The 24757-nt window shown below is 40.8% G+C and overlaps 1 protein-coding gene across 1 annotated transcript in view; it reads left to right on the top strand.

Annotated features, from left to right (window-relative positions):
* Positions 1-12456, top strand: part of LOC311008062 (coiled-coil domain-containing protein 81-like) — a gene marked incomplete at both ends in the record, with an annotated part of 34987 nt that extends 22531 nt beyond the window's left edge. Inside the window, 8 exons of the mRNA XM_084001495.1 lie at positions 648-669; positions 2972-3073; positions 6156-6325; positions 7067-7145; positions 10087-10200; positions 10912-11021; positions 11131-11256; positions 12318-12456. Of these exons, the coding sequence (XP_083857621.1) occupies positions 648-669; positions 2972-3073; positions 6156-6325; positions 7067-7145; positions 10087-10200; positions 10912-11021; positions 11131-11256; positions 12318-12456 (862 nt within the window). The remainder of the gene's footprint in view (positions 1-647; positions 670-2971; positions 3074-6155; positions 6326-7066; positions 7146-10086; positions 10201-10911; positions 11022-11130; positions 11257-12317) is intronic.
* Between the last annotated feature and the right edge of the window lie 12301 nt (positions 12457-24757).

Below are 24757 nucleotides of genomic sequence, written 5' to 3'. Positions count from 1 at the left end.
GCATTAGCCAAAACGACCGGATCGCTTACTTCTGCTTTAAACTCCAAACCTCCATGTGGTTAAAAAACATCAGTCAAAATAAAAAAAAGAAAGACACACAAGCAACAACAATAGAACAATAATAAAATTCAATATTGCACAGACTCTAAAGTGCAGCAGTCATTTTTAAAGTGCAGTCAGTGTTGTCAGTGTCAGTGTGGGAGGCGTGTGGCAGTTCTATATGTGTGTGAGTTCAGTTGCCTGATGGCGTTGGGGTAGAAGCTGTTGGTCAGTCTGGAGGTGTGGGACTGTGTTGGACTGTAGCGCCTCCCAGAGGGCAGCAGTGTGAACAAACAGTGGCCTGGGTGGAAACTGTCCTGGGTTCTGTTTTGTGCTCGTTGTTGGCATCTGGTGTGGTATAGTACTGTATGTCGGGGAGTGACGGCAGTTGTGTGTGTGTGTGTGTGTGTAATTTTCTGGGCTGACTTCCTGACTCTGTCCAGAGCTTTTCTGTCAGCTGCAGTGCAACTGTTGAACCACACTATGATGTTGTATGTGATGATGCTTTGTATGGCACAGGTGTAAAATGACAGAAGCAGTTTCTGAGGCAGATTGGCTTTTCTCATTGCTCTTAAAAAGTACAGGCGCTGTTGACCTTTCTTCACCAGGCCGGTGGTGTTGGTGGACCAGGTGAGGTCACTGGAAATGTGTGTTCCGAGGAACTTAAAACTACATCTCCTCTGATATGATGTGGACAGGGGCAGACTCATTGTTGTGGATGAGCCCCACTACTGTAGTGTCGTCAGCAAATTTGACAAAGATGTTGTTGCTGTGTGACGGTGTAAGGCAAGGCAAGGCATCTTTATTTATACAGCGCATTTCATACCAAGGCAACTCAATGTGCTTTACATAAAGACAAAACATTTAAAAAAGAAAAAAAAGAAAAATAGAAGCATAAAACAGAATAAAAACAAACACAAAAAACAGAGTTAAAAGCAAGAGCAAATAAAAGAAAATAGATAAAGTTTTGTTCTTAAAAAGAGCTCAGCTATAAGCACATGAAAAGAGAAATGTGTGTGTACAGTCATAAGTGTACAGTGTATACAGTAGCGGACTCACCAAGGGAAAGTTTTGGTTTTAGACTGCTTAATCATCTTAGAAACAAAGGAATGATCATTTAATCAATAAGGGTCAGCTGTTACTCTGTCTTTATTTTGATGATCATTGTTTATTATTTACTGGTTGTTTCCTTTGGTTAGACAAAGGGTTGTAATAAATCCCCAAACCCTTGGTAGGTCTTTGGTGTTTCTTATTCTTCTGCAGAGGGCAATGTTTTTACCCCCACAAACCTGAACATGAAGGAAAACCGCAGCACAAAACCTTTGGCACCGATTGCAAGGCGAAATGAACAAACAAGCATGACTGTGTTCAGCAGTAATGCAGATGGCTACGGCCAGGGCCGTTGCTAGGAATTCTTGGCCCCCTTAAAGAATACTAAAGTGGGCCCCTCCCCCTAACTTTTCCTTTTTGCCTTAGACTATGTATGTATTATCGTTTTTTATTCAGCCTTCTTTGTTTGGATGCTAATGCAGCATTACACTGCAAAAACTCAAGTATCTTAGCAAGAATATTTGTCTTATTTCTAGTCAAAATAAATCTCATTCTACTTAAAATAAGACACATCATATTAAAAGTAGCTTGTTTTTAGACACTTTTTACTTCTTGCAAGCAGATTTTCACTTGGAATAAGTAGAAAAAATCTGACAGTGGAGCAAGTTTTTCTTCCTTATTACAAGCACAAAAAACGTACTTTCACTGGCAGATTTTTCTATTTATTGTGAATTTAAGTGAAAATTATCTAAAAACAAGTTAATTTTTAGGTTATGAGTCTTATTTTAAGTGGAAAGAGATTAGTTTTGACTAGAAATGAGACAAACATTCTTGGAAAGATGTTGAGTTTTTACAGTGTACTATGAGTATTAGTCAGGGTCTTATGCAGAATAAATCAGTCATACAAAGATTAGACTACTGGGGTTTTTTATGGGCCCCACTGGGCGCTGGGCCCCTAGAGTTATCATCACCTTTCTCCCCTATACAACGGCCCTGACTACGGCTAGCAGCAACAAACAGGTTTTGAAAACCGCTGCAAATAAGAAAGGGACGTCTCAAGAAGGTGGAAAATGCACGCAAATATTGAACAGGACACTGATCGAGGGAGAAAATGAAATGACAATGAAATCAAAGCTGATTTTACTGTATCTGCAGTTCAGTGTAGTTTGTTTGTTGGTTTTGTTCTTTGTTTATTGCTGTTTTTATTTAGTTTCTGTAAACTAAATTCATTTTTCGCTGCTAGTTTTAGTTTTAGTCTCAGTCTTTGTCAACTATAATAACCCTGGTGTGCAGGTGAGGAGGGGGATGGCTGGAAAATGTTTCAATATTCAGACATACTCTTTATTTCTAATCCAACTTTTGCATTGGTCCAATTGCTCCATGCATTTTTCATTCCAGTGATGTAAACATTATCATTGTTGTCAAGCCAACTTAAGACTGACACAGCCAGAAGCAGAAGTGAGAAAAGCCTTACAGTATGTTATGACAACATCAAATAAGGAGAGGTTCATCCCCCTCTCCACACTGGGAGAGAAGTGTGGGACACTTGGGAAATCCTAATTGAGAATCAAACAAACTGCATAGTGTTTGTTCTGTTATTTTATGGCTCAGTAAAACAAAGAGCCTCTAAAACACATCAGCATGTTCCAACTGTTAATTACAGAGCTGAAGCCCTCTGCATGGTGAGAACACGTCCTGCTGTTTACAGATGGAAATTAGCCTTCCAGCTAACTCGGGTTTATTTACATTGTGTTACAAGGTTTTTGGATGAATATTCATTGTCACTTTTCAAATAAACACATAAACCAAACTAAACTAAACTGAACTCAGTGGATGTGAATATGACTGAGGAGTTTTTCTGTTTCCTGTCTTCGTCCTGCAGGTGAAGCTGAACGAGCAGCGCGAACATGCGAAGCAGGTTGCGACATTCAATCTGCAAATGTCAGAGAAGAAAGAGAAGACGACCTCTGTTCCTCTGTTCCCTGTGAGTCCAACATCCTCCTAACTAACACACACCGAGAAGTAGTGTTGTAGTCAGGCCCGCCGATAGGGGGGGACAAACGGGTCTGCTGTCCCGGGCCCAGGAAAGAGGGGGGGCCCACAACTGGGCCCTCATTAAATTGTGGACTTTTTTTTTGTGGACTTTTTTTTTATTATTATTGTCAAATTAGTCCTATGTGGAAAAAGATATGTTTAATACATTTAAGTCTTTCTTATTTGTTTTCTTCCTAATTTTCCTTTAAAATAGTGGTGGTCAAGAACCCCCACCCCCCACCCCAAACACAAAAATGGTTTGGCCCGTGATCGAATTTATTATTGACGTTATTATTAGTTCAGAAGGCCTACACTCAAAATGTCTGGTCAGCACAAGTCCGGTGCCCAGAAAAGAAAAGAAAAGAGAAAAAGAGAAGAGGAAAACAAAGGGTTGAGAAATGCTCTAAACAAATATTTTAAAAAATGTAGTGACGGTGAAGCTGGGACAAGTAAAATAGAGCAAGGTAAGTAGTGCGGCCAACCTGGTAACGTAACCTAACTGACGAACGTTAATTAGCCTAGCTTGTGCAAAAGCCTGACAAAACATGTTATCTTTGACAGAAACAGAGAGGAGGGAGGTCAAGCAGCAGTCAGGTGTCAGGAGTCAGGCTACGGATGAGGAGAGAGAGAGGGTGTGTCAGTGTAACGATGGAGCGGAGCGGCAGAGTGAGGCTACAGGTGACAGAGAAGAGAGAGGGTGTGTGTGTCAGTGTCATGGTGGAGCGGAGCGGCAGGCTAACTTTACCGGCGGTGACAGAGAAGAGAGAGAGGGGGTGTGTCACGGTGGTGAAGCGGAGCTGTAAGGAGAGGAGACGAAGAGCAGAGCAGGAAGTAGTGGAGGAGCAGAGGAGAAGAGAGGAGATGAAACAGAGGAGTGGGACATAGACGAGAGGAAGAAGAAGACAAGAGAAGAAAACAGAGGAGATGAAGACAGAGGAGAGGAAGACAGGAGAGGGAAAACGGAGGAGAGGATAATTAAGACTGGAGAGGGATACAGAGGAGAGGAGAAGAAGACAGGAGATGAAGACAGAGGAGAGGAAGAGGGGAGGGAGAAATCAGAGGAAGACAGGAGAGGGAAACAGAGGAGAGGAAGACAGAGCAGGAGGAGAGGAAGGAAAGGAGCCGGAGGAAAGGAGGCGAGATGGAGGGGGGGGGGGGCCCATCTAACATTATCTTGTCCCGGGCCCAGCCAAGACTGTCAGCTGGCCTGGTTGTAGTCAAGACCATCTAACCCGAGACAGAATCAAGACCAAGTCCGAGACCAAACCAAAGCAAGAACATTTACAAGTCCATCACTGTGCTCAGTCCCAGTCCTCATAATTCAGTTTGAAAACAAATGTAAATGCACCCGAGTTAGCTAAAAAAAAGCTAGTTTTCATCATCAGTCCCTCTGCCTGATAAAAGGCAACCTTAAAAAAGAGCAACAATGAGCTAAAATACCAAAGACACATTAATAAATATACATTTGTGAGGCCATAACACACGTTTGCGATGGCACAAGGTAGTTAGTGCTCATAATATAATCAGTTCTTAGTGCTCACATCATAGGGCAATACATCATATCAGCAATACATAGTATTAAGGAACAGGATTCATTAAACGAATCACTATAACTATCTGGTTACTACATATAGGAAGATATCATGTGTCTTGATATTTACATTATTCCTCCTCAGCTACAAAGAAAAGATGATTTGATGTAAAATCTAAACCATATTTAATGTGAACAAAGTTTGTATTGAACAGAAGAACTAAACACAGCACAGAACCTGCTGAAGTCACCTCCCACTGTTGTCATGGTGACACCAAGTTGTTACCATGGTTACACAAGCAGATACTTTAGTACAGCTATTTGAATTATCTAGAAATATCGTGTCATGTCACCACTGTGGCCCATCCCATATGGGATTACAAAACCCTTCCTGTTGGTTACCCTCCACACAAGTGTGACACATAAATAAACAATTTCAGATTACTTTCAATACTCAACTACTATATATCGCTCTTTGTCTCACTGCCCAAGCCTTTTCAAGAAATAAAGAAAATGCAAATATATTCAACTGAAAAAGATGTTTTAGCTTCTCAGCATCGTCTAACCACACAAATTCGTTATTTGGATCTAGGTTACTTGACAGTTTTTGTCTTATAGAGTCATAGAAAGGACAGTAGAACACAATGAATTTCATTCTCCACCTTTTGGATGTCACAGAAATTACAAATTCTATCGTCTTCTGCTGTGCCGACGTATCTGCCTGGAACTTATTGAATTACATCACAGAAACCAAAGTGAGACAGAGACACAGAGACATTTGCAGTTAAAAGAAAAATATTGCAGTGACATATTTTTCTTTTAACTGCAAATGTCTGTGGTCTTGACCTTTGAGTCCAGCTCGACCGATACTGAGACAAGACCAAGACCTTGAAAATGTGGTTTTGGAGAACTACTACAACGCTAGAGAGGAGGAGAAGAAGTTCATCTGTTGTTGTCCCTGCAGTGTGATAATGATGTAAAATATGTTTCACAACAACCACAGAGGAACTGAAATACTGTTATCATTACTCATATTACAGTTAAGTGGAGCTATAGAAACTGTTTTGTTTCAACTGTTTATATCTTCATGTAAATAGTTTGAGACTCCTGAGTACTTACTGTAAATTCAACAAGCAGACGAACAAACACATTAAACGTTGTGACCTTCATAGCAGGTGGTGCAACAACGTCATATAGACATTAGTTTTCAGTTGTGTTTACTTTGTCAAGATGTGGTAACTGTGGTGATGGAAAGTGCAAATTTAATATTGCGTATGCCAGGAATCTGGAGGCATTGAGCAACATTTCTACAGTGCAGCCAAACACACTTTTAAATGAGATTTAAAAGAATCAGATTTTTAAATAACTTTCGTTGAGGATTGCTTTGAGCTTTGAGCTTTAATGAGATGAATTAAAACTACAACACAAAGAGGTTTGAACACAGATGATAAAAGTTTTAAATCACATTGTGATAAACTCTGATAAACTCTTGGCTTTTCAGACTTCGTTTATTTTCCCGACTCGACCTCTGACCCCGGTGAAGAGGCTCCAGCAGCATCGCTACATGAACGAGCTCCAGAACCAGATGGAGAGTCGACGGCAGCGAGAAGCTGAGGAGCAGGAGAACCGGCTGCTGGTGGAGCAGCTGGACCAGGTGCAGTTGGTCCAGGAGTGAGTCTGCTACACACACACACACACACACACACACACACACACACACACACACACACACACACACACACACACACACACACACACTCACACACACACACACACACACACTCACACCGTGGCTTCTCTGAGTTACAGCGGGGCTCCGTGCAGCACTGCATGTCCATATGACGGTTGAGAACGGAGCTCACTTTTCTTTGTCCAAAAAGACACACCAAAAAAAAAACATCCAAATACCTCCATGCTGCTCGTCTGTAATGTCCCTCTTGTATTGAAGCCCCAACATGAGAAATTGTTCCGAAAAAAATTAAATAAGTCTATGTTTTAAGCTTGTTTGTAGCGGAAGCTCCCAGTGTTGCTCTGCCGGAATCTCGCGCGATTTGCAGAGCTGTGAACTGGGTGTCACCGGCAAAGCAGTGAATTGAGACACTGGGAGCTTCCGCTACAAACAAGCTTAAAATATAGACTTATTTAATTTTCTTCGGAAGAATTTCTCATGTCGGGGCTTCAATACAAGAGGGACATTACAGACGAGCAGTATGGAGGTATTTGGATGTTTTTTGGTGTCTTTTTGGACGAAGAAAAGTGAGCTCCGTTCTCAACTGTCATATGGACATGCAGTGCTGCATGGAGCCCCCCTGTAACTCAGAGAAGCCATGGAGGACATGAGGGTGATTAGATAATGAGTGAAATTTGAATTTTGGGTGAACTATCCCTTTAACCAGAGTGTGTGTGTTTTAGCATTGAGCTGAAGAAGGCCCAGCAGCTCCAACAGAAACAAGAGAGAACTCAACATTACAAGATGGCTCTGGACACTCAGGTAGAAGGAAACACTTTGTTGTAAAGGTTTCACAAACAGTGATGGAGACAACTCCCATGATGCTTTGCTACTTCACAACAACAAACACCAAACAGCAGTTTTTATTTTTAAAGGGGAGACACTACAGGTGAATAGGGTAAAAAAAATGTAAACTAACAGATATCACCATGAAACTTCCCAAGTTTATCACTTATATTAAGACAAATATTTTTTGTATTACAAGTTTTGTCAAATTTTATGTTTAAATATGTAAATGAGGCAATATCTAATGAAATATGCGCTAATTTGCATTCATTTCCAGAACAGAAATCTGAACGATGGATAAAGCTACTTTCAAAATTCTTGTTTTATTTTGTTGACATATGATTAGAGTTTTTACAGAGGAGGATTTTGGATATCTCTTTTTATCACTCTGTAAATGAGAAAATACTGTCACCATGCAGCCCTAAAAAAAAAATCTAATTTCTCCATGTTTTTAGTTGTATAAATGAGGCTGTGAATGATATATCAACAATCCCCTCTGTAAAAACCTTCAGAATATAGAAAGGGATCAAAGTGGAAGGTTTGGTGTCTGTAAGTGCTGCTGAAGAGAGATTTCTAGCTCAGAGTCTGAGTCTGAAAAACTGATTTTGAGAAAACGGCCTTTAAAGACTTTAATTCCATAGATTGTTATTGTAAATCGTACTTTTACTATTGGTTGTGGATACAGAGGAAATGACGATTTTTGGAGCTTACATCATTGTTCAGGAGAGAAAGAGCTTTACACTGACACCTGACATGACATGGGTCAGACTAACTTTTGGTGAATTTAGGAGAAATCTACTGACGAAAGAGACAAAATGTAGTAAAATAAAAACCTTAATGTGGATTTTCTACGATTTCTTTCGACTTTTTTTTGAAAGAAGACACATTAAAGAAGAAAAATAGCCCAAAATCTCAAAATTGATCAGTGCATGAAAAAACAGTATCTCCAGGTGTGGTGTCTCCTCCTCTGTGTCTCTAACCCTCCTCTCCTCCATGTGCATTTGTTTCCAACGAAGAAGCCGGTGAGAAATCAATCTATGGAGCGGTGGATAAGGTTATTTATTTATCTACCATGTTACCATGTGTATATCTGTGTAGTCTTATCCGTCATCAACAAGAGGTGGAAGGTAAAGAGAGCCTCCATTCTCCCTCCAACAAGTTACAAGTCATTTATTTAACCATCACAAGCTGGTTCATGAATATCCTGCATACTTCCTCTTTAAAGGAGAGACCCACAGCAGCAGAAGTCACACAGCAACTCTTTTACATATTTACACAACAGTTCGTGTGGTTATTGCTTTTCAATATGATGTTTGACTGTGGCGATTTAAAAATACACTCCTGTGTTCATGCTGCTGATTCCTGCAGAGTGCCAACATCAACATTGGGTCAAGTAAAGGTGGTTTAAAATGTACAGTACTGTTGTGTTGTGCAGGATGAGGAAGGTCAAAGGTCAAAGGAAGGCAGCAGCACAGACCACTGCCCATCCTGCCTGTCACGTTCATCACATGGCTTTATCTTAATCTCGCTGTGAAGTGAAATATGAGGCCGGAAGGAAAGAAAAAAACGTCAGATACCCAGGGGACAAAATCCCAGTTTTTTGGAAAACAGACAGGGAGCGTTGTAAAAGGTTTGACGGTTGATTTGTAGGAACTTCAAGGATTAAAACCTGGGTGGACAACCCGGTCAACTAGCTGCTGGAAAGCTACAGGGGCCAAAACCCCTTTCTGGGGTCATTTTGCTGGCGAAATGATGTAAATGCAAATATTTAGGTACTACAATGGCATAAATAGTCATACAACTATAACATTGGCAGAGAGTATCTTGACACATAGGGGGAGGCATGAAAAAAAGATTCTGGGGTTTGTTGCAACTCGATTTTAAGATGTCACCCTCAACATCCCAAAAAAGACCAAAAAAGTACTGTTCGCCTGACAAATTCTCATGAAAATTATTATTTTTCAGCACTTTATGGAGAATATTTATGCTTAACATGTATATAGAAAACTTCCTTAATTCATAAGCTTCCATTTGAGTCCAAGATAGCCTTTCTATCTCAAAAGCCCCACTTGCTGTGGCCAACGGTCTTCTCTATCTATCTGTTCACTTTGGGGAGACCAGAAATAGAATGTTTTCTGATCAGGCCAGTTAACATGGAGTTTTTCACAATAGGTGTTGCATTGTTTGGAGCCAGCCTGTAGCTTTCCAGTAGCCAGTAGAAAGGCTATCTTGGACTCAAATGGAAGCTTATGAATTAAGGAAATTTTCTATATACATGTTAGGCATAGATATTCTCCATAAAGTGCTGAAAAATAATAATTTTCATGAGAATTTGTCAGGCGAACAGTACTTTTTTTTGTCTTTTTTGGGATGTTGAGGGTGATATCTTAAAATTGAGTTGCAACAAACCCCAGAATCTTTCTTTCATGCCTCCCCAAGATACTCTCTGCCAAATGTTATAGTTGTATGACTATTTATGCCATTGTACCTAAATATTTGCATTTACATCATTTCGCCAGCAAAATGACCCAAGAAAGGGGTTTTGCCTCCTGTAGCTTTCCAGCAGCTAGTTGACCGGGTTGTCCACCCAGGTTTTAATCCTTGAAGTTCCTAGATATCATTTCAGCTGTCAAACCTTTTACAACGCTCCGTGTCTGTTTTTTTGCTTTGCCCCCTGGGTAAGAGTAAATTAACTGTTAGTTATTTTTTATGAGCTGTCACAGAAAATATGAAGCTGTGTGTGTGTGTGTATGTGTGTCCCATGTGCAGCACAGCTGGAACATCTGTAACAGAGGGCTGTGAGTCTCAGCAGGTGCCACAGTAAAGAACGACTGTGTTTGTTTTTAAATAAGTTATGACTGGTAATAAATAAATGTAGTATTATCAGGCCCCAGTGTGAGTGAGCTCTGTCCTGCAGGTCGGGGGGGTGAAGAAGCTGCCGGAGCCTCCACAGCGTCGGGCCGACGGCTGCTGGTTCAGCCGCTGTGAGACGGCAGCCGGCCACACAGAAGGCCGCGAGAGGGCGCACAAGGTCACATCTGTTTCTTACTGCAGCCATGAAACAATGTCTCTTATTGAGACCTCGTGCAAAAAACATTAACTCTGTTGTTTTCATTATATTTAAATTTAACTCGTTGGCAGCACTCAGGGACAAGGACAGAAATATGAACAGCTACATGTCATAAAAGTATCAAAAAGGAAAAATGTTCAATTAACAGAATCACAAAATAAAAAGTAGAGCTAAAGTATGACATCTTATCTTTATCAATATTTTTTTTTAAAAGCAAATACTCATATGGTAAAATACGGGTACAGTAATTTCGGTAACACTTTACAATAAGGGTCCCTTAATTAACGTTAGTTAGTACATTATTAAGCATTAATATATGAACTAATGTATTAATTAATGCTGAGTAATGCATACTAATTACATTATTCAACTTTTACATTTATTAACTAACTTTGAGTAGTAAACATTACTAATAGGCTACATTCATTAATGTGTTTCCTAATCCTAAGTAATACATAATAATGATTGTTAATATATCTGTAAACAGTTAATTAATGCTTAATAATGTACTAACTAACGTTAATTAAGGGAATCTTATTGTAAAGTGTTACCGTATTTTCTTTTATTTTAGTTCAAATGCATGTTTCTGTTTTTAAATTGCTCTGCAGCATGTTGAAGCGGATGATCATGATGATGATGATGATGATGTGGTGTTTTTGTATAAACCTGCAGCTCTTCCAAGTCAATTTCACCACAGCTGCTCAAAGGAAAAAAGCAGAGCTGCACAAACGCCAAGCACAGCTGGAGAGAGAGAGGGAGATGCTCAAGTTTAACAAAGCGGAGTGAGTGAAGAGGGAAAAAAAATAAATGTCATGGATGATAAAGAGGGTGTGGAGGAGAAAAGCTGCAGATAATCTGTGTCTCTGTCTTTCTGTCTCTGCGTCTCTTCAGCCTGATCCTGGACTGTGTTCATCGCTGTGAGAAGAAGCGAGACGTCAGTAAGTCTCTGGAAGACGAGTGGAGTCGCAGCGTGAAGCTCAAACACCAACGAGAGGAGGAGGAGCGCCGGCTGCTGAGGTCTGACCTGAAACTGCATGTAGTCCAGCTTCTCTCTCTGTTTGACTGGATGTTAAAGGGATAGTTCAACATTTGGGCAAATTGGCCCATTGCCATAATCCCTATAGTCATAGCAGTAGGTTTGTTACCTTTAATTGTCGGTGCAAGCTATTTTTAGAACGGCAGAGCAGAGCCGTGAGCTGCTCAGAGCTACGCTACGGAGGCTCATTATGGGATTTCTTGGTTTCCCTCATCAAACTCATCAAATACACAATCCAACAACTCCACAACGCTCTGGTGGACAAGTTGTGACCTGCACATTCACCACACTATGAGATAATAACACAACGTTACCACACAGAGTTGTTTTAGAGGGAAATACAGAGACTGATGATGAAAAACTGTCCCTGAAGGCAACGCGCATCAGCGGTTTTGCATGAATTTCCCTCTAAAACAACTCTGTGTGGTAACGTTGTGTTATTATCTCATAGCGTGGTGAATGTGCAGGTCACAACTTGTCCACCAGAGCGTTGTGGAGTTGTTGGATTGTGTAGGGTCTAAGGACAGAGGATGTTGTTGTGATGCCATGTAAAGCCCTTTGAGACAAACTGTTTGTAAAAACGGGCTATACAAATAAAATGGCCTTGCCTTGTATTTGATGAGTTTGATGAGGGGAAACCAAGAAATCCCATAATGAGCCTCCGTTAGCGTAGCTCTGAGCAGCTCACAGCTCTGCTCAGCCGTTCTAAAAATAGCTTGCACCGACAATTAAAGGTAACAAACCTACTGCTATGACTATAGGGATTATGGCAATGGGCCAATTTGCCAAAAAAGTCGAACTATCCCTTTAATGTGAATTACAGTAATATCAATAGAAAAGAAAACTCGCGGTGCAGATGAGTTTCAGTTTAGAGTAAAAAAGCACCTGATCGTTTCTGGTAAGGAATGTGTTTTTGTTTTTGTCGTCAGAATTTGCTCAACACTTGAACTTTGTCTCTTTACTTCCTGACAGATGCAGCGTGTGTTTACACCTCCTCTGTTATTCTTCCATCCTTCTCTCTCTCTCTGTCTCTGTCTCTCAGGTCTGCCGGTCAGCTCCTCGTAGATAAACTCACTCAGTACAATCGCTGCCGTCAGTGCAAGAGGAGGAGGTCAAACTGTGGAGAGAGCAACATCTGGAAGGACTCTCATCATCTGTCCGGCTCTCAGTTCATGACTTGATCAACAGAAGAACAAGTTTTACTCCAACACTCGACTCCTCTGGTGACTCATCGTGTGATTGGTCACTTCAGATTGAAAAGAACAATGTGAAGCACACTTTGTTGCGGTGCTGTGCTGTATTCTCTGATTTGTTTTGTGAATTAGTCTGCAGAGTTTGTTTATTGCATGAAATATAATTATAATATAAAGATTAAAATAAAGAAATAAAATAAAACAAACAAATCTCTCTGCTCATTCAGTGAGCGTGCAGCCATGAGTTGATGCAATGAAGCATTCTGCAAACAAGAAGAGGTCATGTTATTATGTTCAGTAAAAACACGTCTGTTTTCATATGAAGGGAATTTATTACGTGTTCTGGAAATTTTAGCCCCTGAGAATTCATGACTGTGGTTTCTGTCTTAGTTTGTTCTGATAGATGACCGTCCTACATCTGACCCCGGAGTTTAGTACTGTACTGTATGTCTGTGCTGGAGAATACACATTCACTGCAAAAACTCCAGACCTTTCCAAGAATATTTGTCTTATTTCTTGTCAAAATGTCTCATTTCTAGTCAAAACTAATCTCTTTCCACTTAAAATAAGACTCATCACCAAAAATGAACGTGTTTTTAGATCATTTTCACTTGTTTCAAACAAATTTTCACTTGAAATAAGTAGAAAAATCTGCCAGTGAAAGGAAGTTTTTTGTGTTTGTAATAAGGAAGAAAAACTTGCTCCACTATCAGATTTTTGAAAAGTGAAAATATGCTTGAAAGAAGTAAAAAGTGTAAAAAAACAAAAAAACAAGCTACTTTTAATGTGATGAGTCTTATTTTAAGTATAATGAGATTTGTTTTGACTAGAAGAGACATTTTGACTAGAAATAAGACAAATATTCTTGGTAAGATTTTGAGTTTTTTGCAGTAAGATTTTGCAGTGTCGTGGGGACATTGAGGAAATAAGGAAGAAGAAGGAGAACAGAAAGAGAAACTATTATGAATCATACGGGTTTCCCTGTAAATCACCAAAAGATAGGAGGAAATAAGCTGAAAAAAAGGAGTGCAGATATTTAAACAAGATAAATATGGAGGAGGGATTGTAGCTGTGATATGGGAGGACGGCTTCATGGCTTCATGGCTTCATGGCTTTGTGGCTTCGTGCACTGAAGGGAGTTCCTATAGATGAAAAATGGTGTGTTGTGTTGTAATATTCCTGGCAGCGGTCCCAGATCTCTGTGCAGCATCGACTCCCTTAATGAGCTCATGGAGGCATTTCAAGGTCTCCGTACCAACACATGAACAATAAAGTTCCTGGTTCAGGTTTGATTGACGGGTCTTATTGTGTCCACACTGGGTGGTGAAACAGAAACACTTCCCCTAAGAGGATCCACCCTGAAACCTCCACAAAGGCTCTTTGGCTCCAGTTCTTTACTACTTTACTACTTTAGGGTCAGGTCTATATACCAGTATATTTTTATATATAAGAAGTGTAATAATGCACTTTTGGTGCACAGGGGAACTCCATGCAACACCCACTTCTCTGATTTCCCCCAAAAAGAGTTTCAACTGTCCAAACAAATGTTCTTTATTAGGATCTGAACCACCCAACTCCTGCAAACTCTGCTGCTCCTCGTGTTGACTACACACTCACTTTCAATCAGAGAGCAGAGAGCCTCCATTCTCCCTGGAACTATAGGTACAAGTCATTGATTTAACCAGAACTAGGACTCTGGAGCTGGTTAATAAATTAATAATTTAAATTTTATAAAGGTAAAACTGGTAAAAAAAAAAAAAAACTTACTGTGGGAGAGTGTTATCATCCAATCCACCAAGCAGCTCGGAAAAAGAGCGAAGATTTCTGCTGTGTTCCTCATTCATGATCCTTACTAGTTATAAAGGTGACTAATCGGGAGGGGAGGGTTTTTTCTTTTCTTTTTTTTCTCTATTGTTTGTTTGTTTGTTTGTCATGTTTTCTGTTGTGGGTGTTTCCTATGGGATGTTTTGTTTCTCTCTTGTCTGCGTTGTGTTTGTTTTGGAACAGTTGGTATACTTTGGTGTCGATTTAGATCACGTTGTCTGGAACATACAGTATATGCAGACATTTTGTGTGAATGTGTATTACTGAGGCAAGATGCTGAGGCAAGATGCAATATATAAGGAGAAAGTGCAATAATTATTTATTACGAACTATGAACTTAGTCGTACTGTCTGTAAGTGATCTCTGTTGGTTGTGTGTGTGAGTATGTGAAATGGTGTATGGTTTTAAAATCTGTATGCAGGATGTACAGCATTGATTGTCCAAGACAATTTTCCCTCCGGGGACATTAAAGTTTATTTTGATTTGATTGATTGATACTGAAAATGAAGCACAATAAAAAAAGGTGAGTAATCAGGTTTTCCAACAATATACAATAAAAAACTAATTGGTTTTATTAAATGGGAGAAATTGTTGTTTATATTGACTGTAACATCTGTTATGACCTACATTCATGATGAACCCTGACGGCCCTCCCCTGGGTTAGAGAGATAAATCTTCCTCATCAGCTATTAAATTGATTTCTATGAAGTTAAACTCTAAACTCTTTTTAATTTGATCCTATTTCTATGGATTATTGGCTCATTAGCTGATTTATTGGACCTGAGTTCTGTTTCTTGGACTTGAATTAATAACTTGGAGGATTTGAGATCAAAGTTCAGTCACCACATGACACATAACAGCAGTTGTGTAATGTGTAACTCCTTGTTGTCTTTGGAGTGTGTTGTGGAGTTATTAGCTGGGTGGAGGGCACTGCCTTGGGGGGGTTGGGGGGTATATATCTTTACAGACAGCAGGAGACCAACATTTTACTGCAGCTTGTCATGCACATGGTGACTGATGACCAGGAGACTGGGTCATGTGAGGCCAAATGTCCTCAATTTGGTTCAAATGTGAATTTATTTCCTCCAGAGGAAATCAGTGAAATGTGTGAAATTAAAGGAACTTGTGAAACACCCTTCATCTCCTTTCCTCTCTCTCTCTCTCTCTGTGTGTGTGTGTGTGTGTGTGTGTGTGTGTGTGTGTGTGTGTGTGTGTGTGTGTGTGTGTGTGTGTGTGTGTGTGTGTGTGTGTGTGTGTGTGTGTGTGTGTGTGTGTGTGTGTGTGTGTGTGTGTGTGTCTAGATTTCCCAGGCTTGTAGTGGATCTAATGGAGCCAACCCAGTTTTCTGGCAGTCAGACAGTCGTTGGCTCTTTGACAGTAAGTGTCCGAGTTTATTTCATTTCGGATCCAGATGTTCCCATCCTGCCCCACACGACATCCCATAATGACCACAGCAAACTTAGCCCCCGTGAACCAAAACACGGCAGTGCTGCTGGTGGATGGGTCGATACTGATACTGACACTGAGTGACAGCGACTACGAGGGATTTGAGAGAAATAAGAAGCTTCACTTCACCTCAGACTTGTAACTCTACAGTTCTGGGGCTCGTTTCACAAAATGTGTAACGTGCAATTTCCCAAATGAGGAAAAAGTTCATGCATGAGCATCGACCTTTTGTAAAAAAGTGACCTACAGTACAGCAGTCTGCAGGTGAGCTGGGAGCTCTTCTTTCAATCACCTGCACAACATGGCAGAAGGACAAAGGCAACTACTATTAATTAATTAAATATAATGGAGCATTTGGTTTCATGCATGAAGTATAATTCATCTGCACTGATGCATTTTGATGCTAATTATATAGAATAAATACATTTAAAAAGGGCAATTCATATTGATTTATATACTGTAGATAATTATTGATAATTTTCTTTCAAATTTCTGTGGAGCATTTAATCCTTACCGCCCGACCACAAGAAAAAACCCCCATCAAATTCAACTTAAACTTGAATGAGTGATGGTTCTGTAATCAAACACGTCTCACTGACAAAGAGTCACTCTGTCTCTAAGATATGAGACAGGATGGATGATGAAAAAAAGAAGAAAAAACCCACATATTTATTATCAGAAGTCAGATCTGTTATTGATTAGCTGAGTCGTCACCAGCTCGTCTGAGAAGCACAAGCTGTTTCCTGCTGTTTCCGATGAAACCACAGAAACCAGAAACAACCACGCCCGCTCCCTCGGCCCCTCAGCAGCGTGTCTTACATATCAACATGTGAGTGCACGCACACACACACACACATACACACACACACACACACACACACATATGTGCACACACTCACGTACAAACACACACAGCCTTTGTCTCTCAGTCTCTAACAAACACAACCAGAGGGGCAACGCTGACTTAAGTTATTCTGGCGAGGTCAACGTTCTTTCCTGTTTCATCCTAATGGTTCACACATGAGTTACAACACACACACACACACACACACACACACACACACACACACACACACACACACACACACACACACACACACACACACACACACACACACACACACACACACACACACTTACACTAGATGTGATTTGGACAAAACTTCATACAGTTGAATCTCCATCTGGTGCGTTATCTGAGGTTCTTGCTGTAACACTCATGTCCACATTAAAAAGCATTAAAACGCAGCTGCTGCTCTGGAATCAGTGTGGATGTGCCAAAGTGTGTGTGTGTGTGTGTGTGTGTGTGTGTGTGTGTGTGTGTGTGTGTGTGTGTGTGTGTTGTGGTTTGTGTTGCCGCTATAAAACTGTCCAGCAACTTTAAGCGCTCACACACTGAGCTGACACTGACACTCGGTCAAATCAAAAGAAAATCAAAGCCACGGCTGCTTGTTGCATAGGAAGAATAAAAGAAGCTCAATGTCCAAAAAAGTTGATTTAAAGGGACATTGTGTAACTTCTCCTGTTATCTATTCAGGAAAATCGATTATTTGGTTCTTCAGTCTGTTCTTCATTAACCAGTAATCCCCCCATCAACAAAGTGAAGTGTTCCTTTCAGCTCTGAATGAGCCGTTCATATCATTCATATCTCCATGGAGCGGGTAAGCTCGGTGCTGCTGCCATGTGGTGTCTCCATGTTTTTACGTTCAGTGGCAGCGTGACGGTAGGAAACCACGGAAACTCAGCGGAGACACCGGAGCTGTCGGCTCAGTCACCGCGGTAACGCAGTGAGGAGGAATGGAGCGTTACACTGATGCTGCATTCACCTGCAGTCGGGCAGACGGCCGTCGCTAACAAACCAGATGTCATTTTAGTCACAGCCCAGGGACTACAGGCAGAAATTAGCAATTGTTGCTATAACCTGGCTCAAAGCATCTCTTCTTGTTTTACAAGATTAATGTTTTTTTGTGCATTGTCCCTGTTTTAAATAAATAAATTCAATCAATTCAATCAATCACAGAAGTCCAGAGAAAGACGGTAAAACAATACCACATCGCCATGACAACATATTGTCACGTGTATTGTTTTGCCTCGTGCTGACGGACCACTTGTTTACATAGAGGCTTGTTTATGCCGTTACCTGCAGCGGCTGTCGTCCGTCTGACGTCTGCCCAATTTCATGTGAATGCAGCATGAAAAATACGACTGAGTTGCTTGCGATATACAACCGCAACGCTAGATGGAGTTAATTCCTACACAATGTACCTTTAAACCAACAGTACATCAGCAAACAACAGAACAAAGGAGTTCCTGCATGTCTCTCCTGCTCTGCTGTAAAGCCATACACCCACCCAGGTGCATTCTGGGCCCTGACTCCTACATGTGACCTTTGGTGCCTGAATGAAATAAAATACAGGGACCGTATTCAGAAGGATTCTCAGAGTCCTCTCAGGAGCTCCTAACTCAGCCGCTGCGCTGCCTGGTTGTCCAAATGTGACGCACTTGTTTTTGGTCCAACAAACAGAGGTAAATACGACTGCTTGATGAAAAACTGTCCCTGAAGGCAACGTGCATCAGCGGTTTTGCATGAATTTCCCTCTAAAACAACTCTGTCTGGTAACGTTGTGTTATTATCTCATAGCGTGGTGAATGTGCAGGTCACAACTTGTCCACCAGAGTGTTGTGGAGTTGTTGGATTGTGTATTTGATGAGTTTGATGAGGGAAACCAAGAAATCCCATGAGCCTCCGTAGTGTAGCTCTGAGCAGCTCACGGCTCTGCTCCGCCGTTCTAAAAACAGCTTGCACCGGCAATTAAAGGTAACGAACCTACTGCTATGACTATAGGGATTATATCAATTGGCCAATTTGCCAAAATGATGAACTATCCCTTTAAATACTTACAGTTCAATCTTGCACAGTTTGCCTTTAAATATTTACTACAAAAAAAACAAAGATTCTGTAACCTCTTTATTAAGCAGAAGAGAAATTAGCTCTTAATCGTATCCAAGATCATCTGAGCTTTGTGTAAATATTGTATTTTTTTACAATAATAATAATGATAATTTTGAAATCTAAACATTGGTCTCATTTTTCCGTCACTCGCCTGTATCATATGTGCAGCTGTGTGTTATGTTTGCATGCTGCTCGGCCCTCTCTCATGCCCCTTTATGGTCAAACTATGCTGACCAGGTCTGTGAGAGCAGAGCCGGGGGAGATGGGAAAAAGACGAGAGAGTGAAACAGAGAGAGAGAGAGAAGAGAGGAAGAAAAAGAGAAAATATAAGTTACTTTGCATTATAATTTCTCTGAGTTAAACTTCCACATTTGTTTTTATTCCCCCCATAATTTATGAAGCTCCCACTGTTACTCTCGTTGTTTTCACTCTCGTTTGCACTTTGTGTGGTGGCGTGAGTCCAGCTCAGAGCTTTATCATCACACATGTGATTTACACACTTCACTGTGTGTAAATGCAAAACACATGGCTGCAGCGCAGAGTGAGAAACATGAACAAAATCAAATCAATTACATATCTCATATCTCATGTATCAGCGAGAATCAGAGTTACATTACTGACAAAACAAAAACCATGGTGACACGACGACTCCCTACGTTTGTTTGTCAGGTCCGCTCCTTAAAGAAACTCCAAAACTGAAATCAAAGTTTGTTTCTGTAATCTGTGTTTGCTTTTGTTTTGTTAGTTTTTTTATTCTGTGTATTCAGTTACATAAATGACACCATGTGGCCTGGAGGGGAAACATCTTTTTAGTGGAACAGGTCAAGAAGGCCGAGGAACCTCTGGTTTGATGTTTAACAACTCAAATATACTCTATTTATGAGATTATTGTTTAAATATAAAACTTTTATCTGAAAAATAACTATAACAGCTATAAATGTTTGATGTTTGAGGAGCCTGAATATGACGGTTTACTAAACTTTACTTTTAAAGCACATTTAAAATAACCGAAGTTGCCCAAGTGCTGTACAGGTAGAAAAGATAAAGTAACATAGAATGCAATACAACACAATTTTACATATATGTGGAAAATAATATAAAGCAAAACTGACTCAACCTCAACCTGAGTGAAGGCCATGACAAATAAATGAGTCTTCAAAGAGGACTTAAAGGTACATTGTGTAGGAATTACTCCCATCTAACGTTGTGGTTGTATATCACAAGCAACTCAGTCGTATTTTTCATGCTGCATTCACATGAAATTGGGCAGACGGCAGACGGACGACAGCCGCTGCACGTAACGGCATAAACAAGCCTCTATATAAACAAGTGGTCCGTCAGCACGAGGCAAAACAATACACGTGACAATATGTTGTCATGGCGATGTGGTATTGTTTTACCGTCTTTCTCTGGACTTCTGTGACTAAAATGACATCTGGTTTGTTAGCGACGGCCGTCTGCCCGACTGCAGGTGAATGCAGCATCAGTGTAACGCTCCATGGCAGCAGCACCGAGCTTACCCGCTCCATGTAGATATGAACGATATGAACGGCTCATTCAGAGCTGAAAGGAACACTTCACTTTGTTGATGGGGGGATTACTGGTTAATGAAAAACATATTTTTGAACCAAATAATCGATTTTCCTGAATAGATAACAGGAGAAGTTACACAATGTCCCTTTAAACACCTCTAGGGTCTCTGGACAGATCTTATAGGAAAGGACAGGCTATTCCAGAGCCTAGGGGCGGCCACACTAAAGGCTCGGCCGCCTTTGGTTTGAGGGACCACAAGCAGCAACTGACCGGCTGATCTCAATGTTTTTGTGGGAACAGTCCATGTAAGGCTTTAAAAACTATCAATAAAATGTTAAAATCAATTGAGCCAGTGGAGTGAGATCAGGATTAGAGAGAGGTGGTCGCATTCACGTGTACAAGCTGTAGGCGATGGAGCAGTGACTGGTCGATACCAACATACAAAGAGTTACAGTAATCCAGCCGTGATGTGATAAAAGCATGGATTACTTGTTCAAAGTCTGAGGGAGATAGATTGTTTTACCTTTGCCAGAAGCCTTAGTTGGAAAAAAAAGTGTTTTTTATAACAGAATTGAACTGAGAGTTACTGAGGAGTTACATCCAAACGTAATAATCTCGGTCTTATTTTTGTTAAGATTGAGGAAGTTCTTTTCCATCCATGCTTTAACATCTTTTAGACACTCAAGCGCAGGTTGTACAGAGTCATTACAGTTGGACTTTAAAGGTATACCTGTACATCATCTGCATAGCAGTGAAAGGAAATAGTATGCCTCCTGAAAATCGAGCCCAGTGGAAGTATATATAGTAGGAAGAGGATAGGGTCAAGAATGGACCCATGGGGCACAGTAAATATCAGACACTTTACCTCATGTTGTAATCTGAAAGGTCAAAAGTTAAACTTCTACCATTACATGGTCACTTTCTGGTGAGATCCTTATATCTTTTTTTAATTTTTTTTTTTTACTCATCATCACTTATCGTTACTTAGCCTACATAGAAAACTGCTAACGTTACCATAATAACCGCCTCCCCACACACACACACACACACACACACACACACACACACACACACACACACACACACACACACACACACACACACACACACACACACACACACACACACACACACACACACACACACACACACACACCTGTCGACCCTGCACAAAACTAACTGAGATGTGATGATAACTGAATTTCATATTGTAACACTATATGTTAGTCCTTTAAATGATGGATTATGGGAAAAATGGAAAGCAGGCTCACACACACACAGTAAATGTCATGCAGTCAGTCCTCATGTCATCGCCTGTTAATCAGCTACAGTATCAGTAGTTTTCAGTACAATCCTTCCAGTCCAGACCTTTAATTGCCTGCTGGTAATGAGTGCAGTCTTGACAGATGTGAACAGCTGGGGACGGAGGGGAAAAGCAAAAGGGAGATGGAGATGATGTTAATAACCTGCCAAAACCAAGAAGTGTGTGTGTGTGTTTATCTACTGCTGACATTTCGAGCTGTGTCATCGTGTTCACCCCCTTGTCATTGTATGAGAAGTTTGAATTCACGGTTAGCCAAGACCATTGATAGAAAAACAACCTAGTGTGAACAATAAGCGCAGTTGTTTCCACTCCTATGTGGTTTTTCTGTGTCATTTGGTTCTCACACATCAGAAACTGCTGCTCTGGCCTGTGGTGTTCCACAGGGCTCCGCCTTGGGGCCTCTACAGTTTCATTTGTAAAGGTTATTGGCAAATTTTTGTTTAGTTACCTTTATTTAAACTCGTTAGTACATTTAGTAGGTATTACCCCTGCTATTATTATATTTTATTTTATTATATCTACATTTAAAGCCCCAGTATTATTTGGCTTTTTATTAGCAAAAATCAAATCTGTCTTTCATAAATCCGTATTTCACTGAAGGTGAATCACAGCTGCTACAAATGAAAGCTTTCTGGTACCTTAGAATGAGTTGTTACAAGTCGTTACAAATACATATAATAAGTGGGCGACGCACCGAACCGAGGCGGCCATGTTGCATCGTGACCGTAGGTAACCATGGAAACTGAGCGGAGCTGTGGGCTCGGCCTGTTAAAACTGTCACCACTGTGTAGTGTGAGGAAGGACGGAGGCACTGGTGTTGCATTCAGGTGCAGTCAGGCAGACGGCCGTCGGCAAACCAACCGGATGTCATTTTACTCCACCAGAGAAAGACGGTAAAACAATACCACATCACCATGACAACATATCGTCAGACCTGTATTGTTTTGCCTCGTGCTGGCGGACCACTTGTTTACATAGACGCTTGTTTATCCTGTTACATGCAGCGTCTGTCTGTCTGACGTCTGCCCGATTTCACGTGAATGCAACATCAAGAATACGTTCAGATATGCAACCGCACCGCTAGATGGGGGGAATTCCTACACATTATACCTTTAAGAAACACTGTCAAACTAATTAATAATTATTCACTCTTTTAAATCTATATATTTATATTTGTGTAGATGTGTAACATCTGGATCTGTCATGAGGAGCTAAAGTTAAAGCCTGTTATTCTGTCTCCAAGATAAATATTTCGTTGTTTTAATGCAAAAATGATATCACTCCACAAGGAAAAAGTTAGAAATATACAGTGTCCTCACAACTACAGCAATGCAAAGTTGTGTGTGTGTGTGTGTGTGTGTGTGTGTGTGTGTGTGTGTGTGTGTGTGTGTGTGTGTGTGTGTGTGTGTTTAACCACTGCTGACATTTCGAGCTGTGTCATCTTCACCTTCTTGTCGTATACGAGAAGTGTGAATTCATGGTTTTGACTCAAAAATTTTTTTTTCCACTCCTACGTGAGAAATGTGGTTTTTCTGTGACATTTGTGCAGGGCCGGCCCCTGGCATAAACACTCTGGGCCGGATTTACTAAGATCCCAGATAGCGGGCGCTATATTGTTTGCACCCGCTATAATATTGCGAGTTTGGTTAGTGCACGCAAAACAGGTGATCTACTAAGAGTAACCCGCTAAATGAAAACACGTGCAAACCGCAATATGTAAATGAGGGTTTTGCGCGTGCAATCGTTTCCGCCATGGAGAGAATGGACAGAGAGCTGGATGGACGAAGGGACAGAATGACATTTGATCCGATGCATACAATGACAGCATGTGTGTTCATCTCTCTCGCGCTCTGTTTAGATAAATAAACACAAATCGCTACAGGGCCCAACTCGTCATATAGTAACGAACAGGCAGCAGCTGCAGCGACAATCACACCTATAATATGTGTGTGCCGCCCATGATCCAGTGTATTAATAGAGAGCTCAGGTGGGACACACGGATCTAAACACTCTGACCACTGACCAGAGGGATCAAAGACGGGTGAAGGCAGCGGTGACGTGTCTCAGTCCGGGACCGGGACCGAGAGACGGAGCTGAGCAGCCAGCTGAGAGGAGAGGAAAGGAGAGGAGAGGAGCGCACTGCAGGACAGACGTGCCCCGTGCGTAACGGCACGTAAAATACTTTTAACACGGCTGAAAAACTGTTACAGGATTACCCAGACGTGAGGAAATGCAGAGATGTAAGATCACGGGGCTCTGACAGGTATCAAATCAATAAACGCATAAGTTTTGGCAAAGTTGTATCAGTTAGTACATGGTTTTCAGACGTGGTGAATAAAGACGCAAAAACAGCCACCGCAATCTCTTCCTGGTTTGGTAAATCACATTGCACGCGCTAAATAAATCGATTTGCATCTACTCCTCCCAGTATTTAGCACGTTCTGGCTGAAACGCCCATATTTACATATTCATCAAGGCAAACACGCTAAATGGATCGCACGTGCTATTCTGCCCGTGTGAGGGACGCAATCCTCGGTGCGTCCGGTTAGTAGATCAGGTTCCACATGTGTTTGCGCGTGCAATCACGTTTGCACACGTTTTAATACACGCAAACCTTTAGTAAATCCGGCCCTATATGCGGTTGTTTAGGGCCACAGCCGTTAGGTGGGGGGCCACATGATCAGAAAGGTACCGGGGTTCATCAAGTCATTTAAACATGCTGAGGTCTGCATGTGCACGCTATGAGCTTTATATGTAATTTGAAGTCAATATTCAGCTTCTTTCATCTCACATTTGAGACATTTGGTGGCAGAATGACAACATTTGTGCTCAAAAAACAATCTTACAAAATTTCATTTTAGACTTGTTTTCTACACTTATATATTACTGTATTCATATCCTATTTCAAGCACCAAAACAGTTCATTCTCATGACTGAAGGAGTGTTTTCACAAGGGATTTGAAATTTTTCAAAAAGCAGACCTCAAATTTCCAGCATTTGGCCTAAATTATTTCTTTATACAGTGTTCTAGGACAAACTGGCCTCAGTGTGCTTACAGCGGAGGTTCTAATATTTAGACATAAAACACTTGAGTATTGTTATGTAGTGTATTATCCACCTTAATTTTCTTACTTTAATAACTTAAAGTATTGTATGTTCTTCTTTGTATGTATGTAGGCCTTTTTTTGGACGCTCTACTTCATGGGTTC

Source organism: Trachurus trachurus, assembly GCF_905171665.1.
Source record: "Trachurus trachurus genome assembly, chromosome: 3".
NCBI classification, from domain to species: Eukaryota; Metazoa; Chordata; class Actinopteri; order Carangiformes; family Carangidae; genus Trachurus; species Trachurus trachurus.
Note: the sequence above shows the minus strand (reverse complement) of the source record. Positions and strands in the feature narration are given on the sequence as shown.